General features: G+C 47.1%; 1 protein-coding gene across 1 annotated transcript in view; it reads left to right on the top strand.

Annotated features, from left to right (window-relative positions):
- ehhadh (enoyl-CoA, hydratase/3-hydroxyacyl CoA dehydrogenase) overlaps window positions 1-8,887 on the top strand; it is a 24,926-nt gene extending 16,039 nt beyond the window's left edge. Inside the window, exons 6-9 of the mRNA XM_024140383.2 lie at window positions 4,809-5,150; window positions 6,633-6,835; window positions 7,140-7,819; window positions 8,182-8,887. Coding sequence (XP_023996151.1) covers window positions 4,809-5,150; window positions 6,633-6,835; window positions 7,140-7,819; window positions 8,182-8,548 — 1,592 coding nt within the window. The 3' untranslated portion in view covers window positions 8,549-8,887. The remainder of the gene's footprint in view (window positions 1-4,808; window positions 5,151-6,632; window positions 6,836-7,139; window positions 7,820-8,181) is intronic.
- Window positions 8,888-9,417: the final 530 nt, after the last annotated feature.

Here is a 9,417-nt window from a genome sequence, read left to right as displayed (position 1 = left end):
GATGACTGAACCAGGCTCTGTCTTTATTATAGGACATGTTCGAGAACCGGCTGTATAGGCATGACCTGTTCAGAGAACCAGGCTGTTATAGGATGACCTGTTCAGAGAACCAGGCTGTTATAGATGACCTGTTCAGAGAACCAGGCTGTTATTAGGATGACCTGAACCAGGCTGTTATAGGATTGACCTGAACAGGTGTTCTAGATGATATCTATAGGATGACCTTTGTCATGTTCAGAGAACCAGGCTGTTATAGGATGACCTGTTCAGAGAACCAGCGGCTGTTATAGGATGACCTGTTCAGAGAACCAGGCTGTTATAGGATGACCTGTTCAGAGAACCAGGCTGTTATAGCGAGTGACCTGTTCAGAGAACCAAGGCTGTTCAGAGAACCAGGCTGTTATTAGGATGACCTGTTCAGAGAACCAGGCTTTATAGGGTGACCTGTTCAGAGAAACCAGGCGTTATAAGATGACCTGTTCAGAGAACCAGGCTGTTATAGGATGACCTGTTCAGAGAACCAGGCTGTTATAGGAATGACCTGTTCAGAGAACCAGGCTGTTATAGGATGACCTGACCAGGCCTGTTATAGATGACTGTTCAGAGAACCAGTGTCTGTTTGATGACCGACCAGGCTGTTATAGGATACCTGTTGAGAACCAGCTGTTATAGGATGACCTGTTCAGAGAACCAGGCTGTTATAGGATGACCAGGGCGACTAGGCAAACGTGACCTGAACTCTCTGGCCAGAGAGGAGTCTGTCCCTTTAAGACTTAGTGGTCAAGACCCAGAGAGAGTCTGTCCCTTTAAGACTTAGTGGTCAGACCCAGAGAGGAGTCTGTCCCTTTAAGGCTCTGGTACATGCGACCCACTAACTGAACCGAGAGACGGAAGTCTGTCCCTTTAAGACTTAGTGGTCAGAGCCCAAGAGGAGTCTGTCCTTAAGACTTAGTGTGTCAGAGCCAGAGAGGAGTCTGTCCCTTTAAGACTTAGTGGTCAGAGCCAGAGAGGAGTCTGTCCCTTAGACTTAGTGGTCAGAGCCAGAGAGGATCTGTCCCTTTAAGACTTGTGGTGTCAGAGCCAGAGAGGGAGTCTTGTCCCTTAAAGCTGGTAACCATGGTGACCACTAACTGACCCAGAGAGGAGTCTGTCCCTTTAAGGCTTGGTGGTCAGAGCCAGAGAGGAGTCTGTCCCTTTAAAGCTTGGTAACCATGGTGACCCACTAACTGACCCAGAGAGGAGTCTTCCCTTTTAAAGCTTGGTAACCATGATTTTCTTGTTTTTATTATTTACGGATAGCCAGGGGCACACTTCATCACTCAGACATAATTTTACAAAACAAAGCATTTGTGTTTAGTGAATCCGCCAGATCAGATATTATGGATGACCAGGTGTAAGAATGACATGAGTATGGATGACCAGGAGTAGGATGACCAGTAGATGACCAGCGTACATGGATGACCAGGTAGCTGGAGACCAGGTAGTGGGATGACCAGGTAGTATGGATGACCAGGTAGTAGAACAGGTAGTATGATGACCAGGTAGTATGGATGACCAGGTAGTATGGATGACCAGGTAGTATGGATGACCAGGTAGTATAGATGACCAGGTAGTATGGATGACCAGGTAGAGATGACCAGTAGCATAGGTGACCAGGTAGATGACCAGGTAGGTAAGTATGGATGACCAGTAGTATGGAGACCAGGTAGTATAGATGACCAGGTAGTATGGATGACCAGTGTATAGGATGACCAGTATATGGATGGACCAGAGGTATAGTACGGATGACCAGGTAGTATAGATGACAGGTTAATATGGGTAATGGGACCAGGTAGTATGGATGACCAGTTATGGATGAAGAGTTATAGATGACCAGGTAGTATGGATGACCAGGTAGTATGGATGACCAGGTAGTATGGGTGACCATGGTAGTATGAGGGATGGACCAGGTAGTATGGATGACCAGGTAGTATGGATGACAGGTAGTAGGATGACCAGGTAGTATGGATGACCAGGTAGTATGATGACCAGGTAAGATACCAGGTAGTATAGATGACCAGGTAGATGACCAGGTAGATATGGATGACCAGGTAGGATGACCAGGTAGTACGGATGACCAGGTAGTATGGATGACCAGGTAGTATAGATGACCAGTAGTATAGATGACCAGGTAGATGCCAGGTAGTGATGACCAGGTAGCATGGATGACCAGGTAGATGACCAGGTAGTACGGATGACCAGGTAGATGACCAGTAGCATGGATGACCAGGTAGCATGGATGACCAGGTAGTACGGATGACCAGATAGATGACCCAGGTAGTAGGATGACCAGGTAGTACGGATGACCAGGTAGCATGGATGACCAGGTAGCGTGGATGACCAGGTAGTATGGATGACCAGATAGCATGGATGACCAGGTAGATACCAGGTAGTATGGATGACCAGGTAGCATGGATGACCAGAGGATGACCAGGTAGTACGGATGACCAGGTAGATGACAGGATGACCAGGTAGCATGGATGACCAGGTAGCATGGATGACCAGGTAGGAGACCAGTAGTATAGGATGACCAGGTAGATGACCAGGTAGAATGGATGACCAGTAGCATGGATGACCAGGTAGATGACCAGGGAGCATGGATGACCAGGTAGCATGGATGACCAGGTAGATGACTAGGTAGCATGTGATGACCAGGTAGCATGGATGACCAGGTAGGAGACCAGGATATGGATGACCAGGTAGATGACCAGGTAGCATGATGACCAGGTAGTATGGATGACCAGGTAGATGACCAGGTAGATGACCAGATAGCATGGATGACCAGGTAGATGACCAGGTAGCGTAGATGACCAGTAGATGACCAGGTAGCATGGATGACCAGTAGTATGGATGACCAGGTAGCAGGATGACCAGCGGTGTATGATGACCAGGTAGAAGACCAGGTAGCATGGATGACCAGGTAGTATGGATGACCAGGTAGATGACCAGGTAGATGACCAAGGTAGCATGATGACCAGGTAGCATGGATGACCAGTAGTATGGATGACCAGGTAGATACCAGGTAGATGACCAAAGGTAGCATGGATGACCAGGTAGTATGGATGACCAGGTAGATGACCAGGTAGCATGGATGACCAGGTAGATGACCAGGTAGCATGGATGACAGGTAGTATGGATGACCAGGTGAAAGACCAGGTAGCATGGATGACCAAGGAAGATGACCAGGTAGTATGGATGACCAGGTAGATGACCAGGTAGTATGGATGGACCAGGTAGCATGGATGACCAGGTAGTATGGATGACCAGGTAGATGACCAGGTAGTATTGGCATGACCAGTAGATGACCAGGTAGCATGGATGACCAAGGAAGATGACCAGGTAGTATGGATGACCAGGTAGATGACCACGGTAGCATGGATGACCAGGAAGATGACCAGGCAGTATGGATGACCAGGTAGATGACCAGGTAGCATGGTGACCAAGGAAAGATGACCAGGTAGTATGGATGACCAGGTAGATGACCAGGTAGTATGGAATGACCAGGTAGTATGGAATGACCAGGTAGCATGGATGACCAGGTAGATGACCAGATAGTATGGATGACCAGGTAGATGACCAGGTAGCTGGAGTGACCAGGTAGATGACCAGATAGCATGGATGACCAGGTAGATGACCAGGGAGTATGGATGACCAGGTAGATGACCAGGTAGAAGACCAGGTAGTATGGATGACCAGGTAGATGACCAGGTAGCATGAATGACCAGGTAGATGACCAGGTAGTATGGATGACCAGGTAGATGGCCAGGTAGAAGACCAGGTTTAGATGACCAGGTTAGAGAGACCAGGTAGAATGGATGACCAGGTAGATGACCAGGGGTAGCATGGATGACCAGGTAGATGACCAGGTAGATGACCAGGTAGCATGGATGACCAGGTAGATACCAGTAGAAGGACCAGTAGTATGGATGACCAGGTAGATGACCAGGTTAGACCAGTATGGATGACCAGCGGATGGATGACCAGCTAGTATGGATGACCAGGTAGATGACCAGGTAGTATGGATGACCAGGTAGATGACCAGGTAGTATGGATGACCAGGTAGATGACCAGGTAGAAGACCAGGTAGCATGGATGACCAGGTAGTATGGATGACCAGGTAGATGACCAGGGATGTGGACTACTAGCCTATTATGCGATCTTCTCTTCTATATCTCGTTTACCATGCTAGTTGTATCCTGTGTATTACCCTATTCTATGCTAGCCCCTATTGTGTCCTACTGTGTACCATATTAGCCTATGCTAACACCTAACCGTTATAGTACACTGTTGTCATTCTCATTGCTATTACATAGTCATTAGCCTGTAATGCCATGATAAAATACATGCTCTTGTCTTCTGCAGACAACCACTACCACTAGTTCCCTCCTCTGTTAGGTTGTGTGTAATGAAGTGTGGATTGTATCCCTGTCTCCTGCTGGTCATTGTCAGTCCTCTTAGTGGGACTCTGGGACAGTTGTATCTATATATCTGAACCTGCACCTGTATCGGAGACCACCACATGGTGGCGCTCTCTTTTTCAATGATAATATCAGGAGGGCAAGGCCTCAATATCTGAAGCACATGACTTTATCTTTGTTAATGCCTAAAGCTTGAAACTGTATGGTTGAAACTTAGTCAGGGTTTGGAATCTGATCTGTGTGTGTTTCAGGCCATCTCATCTGTGTGTGTTTCAGGCCATCTCATCTGTGTGTGTTTCAGGCCATCTCATCTGTGTGTGTTTCAGTCCATCTCATCTGTGTGTGTTTCAGGCCAGCCCTTGGACTCCCGTCGTCTGAGCACCTTGCCCTGCCCCTGCCCCCCAGACGTTGACTCCCTCTTGGACAAAGTCATGGCCAAGGTCCGGCAGCGCTCCCGAGGTGCCCTGGCTCCGGTGGCCTGTGTTCAGGCTCTGAGGGCGGCTGCCTCCCTACCTTACACCCAGGGTATGGAGAAGGAGAGGGACCTGATGACCACCCTGTTCAACAGCGGCCAGGCCCGAGCTCTGCAGTATGCCTTCTTCTCCCAGAGGGTGGTGGGGAAGTGGAGTCTGCCTAGTGGGGCGAGCTGGGACAACAGCACCGCCAGGACCATCAGCAAAGCTGCTGTTATTGGTGAGAGGGGTAACCTCTATTTCACTGAAGTCTACTCTTAAATCCAGGGTTTTCAAGACTAAAGGTTGGTTAATACATGGATGAATGCTTCTCCCTCGCTGTCATGGACTCCGTGGTTGTCCTTTAGTTTGAAGATGTAATCCAGAGACAGGTGTTTTATACTACAGCCTTCTCCTTCTGTGTGTTCTCTTTTCGACTCCCTCCTCATTATTTTGCAATCAATCGGCAGAATTTTCTCCATTTACTTCGCTATCATACTCTGCTTCCACCGGGCATTCCACTGATTTCAAAACTCAGTCCTCCAGAAAGTGGAAAACATTAGCAACATTTGTGCAGTTCTTTGTGATATCTTTCAAAATAGCCGGTTTATAAAGGATTGTCTACACATACTGAGCAGCTGACGTTATAGACAGAAGCATGCTACATGGCAGACCAATCAGAACTCATCTCTCGGCATGTCCAGCCCATCCATTATCTCAGCCAATCATGGCTAGCGGGAAGGTTCCAGACTTTTTCCGTGGATAAACCAACTAGGCTCATAATTTAACAATTGTATTCTTATTTACAGATGGCATACACGTTTGTTATTAAGGCACATGAAGGTTCACATATGCCAGAAGGCATTTCTGCCAAAAATAGCATTTTGATATAAAAAAAAATGTTTATGTTGAAATGCTTCTCCTGTAAAGTAGTGACATGCGACATACGGCTAGTTTCCTGAAACAAGTCATATATGAAGAGTCTGGTGTGTTGTGTTGGATTTGCCACAAACATAACGCTTTGTATTCAGGGCATAAAGTACATTTCTTTGCCACATTATTTGCAGTATTACTTTGGTGCCTTATCGCAAACCAGATGCATGTTTTGTCATTTAGGTTAGTATTGTGGAGTAACTACAATGCTGTTGATCCATCCTCAGTTTTCTCCTATCACAGCCATTAAACTCTAACTGTTTTAAAGTCACCATTGGCCTCATGTTGAAATCCCTGAGCGGTTTCCTTCCTCTCCGGCAACTGAGTTGGAAGGATGCCTGTATCTTTGTAGTGACTGAGTGTATTGATACACCATCTAAAGTGTAATTAATAACTTCACCATGTTCAAACGGATATTCAAGGTCTGCTTTATATATTTTATATTTACCCATCTACCAATAGGTGCTCTTCTTTGTGAGGTATTGGAAAACCTCCCTGGTCTTTGTGGTTGAATCTGTGTTTGAAAATCACTGCTCGACTGAGGGACCTTACAGATAAACTCAAGACATTTAGGCTAAATTTGTTTTATTAATTTGTAAACATTTCTAAAAACATAATTCCACCTTGACATTATGGGGTATTGTGTGTAGACCAGTGATGACACATCTCAATTTAAATCAATTTTAAATTCAGGCTGTAATATACCATAATGTGGAAAACCTCAAGGGGTGTGAATATTTTGAAGGCTCTGTAAGTCCTCATGTACTTGGTGTTGTCTGTTTGTCTCCAGGTCTGGGTACCATGGGGCGTGGCATCGTTGTGGCACTGGCTCTGACGGGCATTTCTGTGGTTGCCGTGGAGACCCAAGAGAAGCAGCTGGCAGAGGCCAGTCAGGCGGTTCCGGCGATGCTGCAGAGAGAGGCGGGGCGACGAGGCTTGGCCACTCCCCCAGGGGTTATCTCCTTCAGCTCCAACTTGCAGGACGTTAGTGAGGTAGAACTAGTTTTATATCATGTATTGTAATTATATCATGTATTGTAATTATATCGTGTATTGTAATTATATCGTGTATTGTAATTATATCGTGTATTGGCATTATATCGTGTATTTTAATTATATYGTGTATTGTAATTATATCGTGTATTGTAATTATATYGTGTATTGTAATTATATTGTGTATTGTAATTATATCGTGTATTGTAATTATATCATGTATTTTAAGGTACCACAATAGTATATTGTGTTATTCTAGACGCATGTACTGTTTATATATGTTAAAATAAACTCGATCATTCAGGTGGAGTTGGTGATCGAGGCGGTGTTTGAGGACATGTCCCTGAAGCTGCAGGTGTTTAGGCATCTGACCTCAGTGTGTAGACCTGGGACCCTGCTCTGCTCCAACACCTCTGGCCTGGACATCGACCAGCTAGCTGCCGTCACCCAGAACCCTGGCCTGGTGGTGGGGATGCACTTCTTTGCGCCGGCCCACGTCATGAAGCTGCTGGAGGTGGTGTGTGGTCCACGGTCATCCCCGGAGGCGGTCGCCACGGCAATGCAGCTGGGCAAGAGGATGGGGAAAGTCAGCGTCGCCGTGGGCAACTGTCCGGGGTTTGTGGGTAACCGGATGTTGAAGCCGTACCTGGAACAGGCCAACTTCCTGTTGGAGGAAGGAGCCACGCCCCAGCAGGTGGACGAGGCGCTGGAGGAGTTTGGATTCCCCATGGGCGTGTTCCGGATGTCTGACCTATCAGGGCTGGATGTGGGCTGGAGGATCAGGAAGGAGGCGGGGCTTACATGGCCAGGGGTGGAGTCAACCAGGACACGCCAGGGCCGACGGTACAGCCCGCTACCTGACCAGATGTGTGAGGCAGGCCGGCTGGGCCAGAAGACGGGGAAGGGATGGTACCAGTATGACGGGCCTGGAGGCAGGATGGCGCGGTCCGACCCCTGGGTACACATCTTCCTGGAGACCTACAGGTAAATCTGTAATGATTTTAAATCTGTAATGATTTAAAATCTGTATATCTGCTGATGTTAAAAGGGCTTTATAAAATGAATGTGACGGATGGATGGATGGCTATATATTTACATGTTAGTCATTTAACAGACGCTGTTCTCCAGAGAGACTAACATCAGCTATTAGGGTTAAGTGCCTTGCTCAAGGGCACATCAACAGATTTTTTTCACCTAGTCAGCTCAGGGATTCGAATCAGCGACTTTTCGGTTACTGGCCGAACGATCTTAATTGCTAGGCTACCTGCCGGGTTGGTCGGTATGGATGGGTGGTTGGGTGGATGGATAGATTGTCCGTCAATTAATCAATCAATCGATTGATACAGGGCGGAGCACGGCCTGGTGGCCCGGAGCATCGCCCCGGAGGAGATCCTAGAACGCTGTCTCTACGCTCTGATCAATGAAGGCTTCAACATCCTGCAGGATGCCACGGCCGCCGGGCCAGAAGACATCGACGCCATCTATGTGTTTGGGTACGGCTGGCCCCGGCACCACGGGGGACCCATGTTCCATGCAGGCCAGGTGGGGTTGGGCAGGATCCTGGAGAGGCTGCACCACCACCACCACAACCACCCTGACGTGCCCCATCTGAAGCCCAGCACGCTGCTGCGGAGGCTGGTCGCGGCGGGAAGTCCTCCGGTCCAGAAGTGGAGAGAGTTCATCAACAAAGAAAGAGTACACAGTCAGCTCTGAGATGCCCAAGTCTCACCTGGCAATGTAACCCTGTGATTAAATAATAACGTCTCACCTGGCAATGCTACCCTGTGATTACATAACGTCTTACTCGTAAATGCTACCCTGTGATTACATAACGTCTTACCTGTCAATGCTACCCTGTGATTACATAACGTCTTACCTGTCAATGCTACCCTGTGATTACATAATAACGTCTCACATTAGAGATACGCCCAGGGATTTCTAGGGTGAATTCTAGGGGGAATTATAGTGTATCAGTGCCTTCCCCACCATCAGCATGTCGGCCAATTGTCTTAGGAAATGTGATCTACTGTAATAAATACATTTTCTATCATACATTTTCTCATGTTTTCAAAATAATACCCACTGACACGTTTATGGAGGGTTGGTTTTGTATTATGTTTAATTGAGGTAAGTTGGCTTCATATTTGACTAGATTTAGCTGAACAGAGAATTGGGTATTCAAATAACAGTTTCCTCTGTAGGTCTGACAAGTCATTCTCACTCGTAACTCAATAGTGTTTTCCACATGTCAGTGTGGGTTAACCTTTGGCTGTTGGCATTTCATTCACCCTCCTGTCAAAATGAATTAACCAGACATTATTCAGCCTTTTTTCCCGGGGTGGAGAGAGGTCCTGATGCAGACTGAATCTGTCTCTTAGCCGTGTACAACCAGCCTGATCCCTGGCTCAATACAATCAAAAGCTTTTTTTCCAATGAACTCACAGACTGGTCTTAGGTGCTGTTTAAAAACCTACAGCTACTAGCAGGGCGCCCCACCCCACCACCCAACAGCTTTCACTTTTCAGAGTTCGAAGTGTGTGGGCATGGGATGAATATTGTAAATGAAGACATTACTATGGCAT

Source organism: Salvelinus sp. IW2-2015, unplaced genomic scaffold (genome assembly GCF_002910315.2).
Source record: "Salvelinus sp. IW2-2015 unplaced genomic scaffold, ASM291031v2 Un_scaffold2117, whole genome shotgun sequence".
NCBI classification, from domain to species: Eukaryota; Metazoa; Chordata; class Actinopteri; order Salmoniformes; family Salmonidae; genus Salvelinus; species Salvelinus sp. IW2-2015.
Note: the sequence above shows the minus strand (reverse complement) of the source record. Positions and strands in the feature narration are given on the sequence as shown.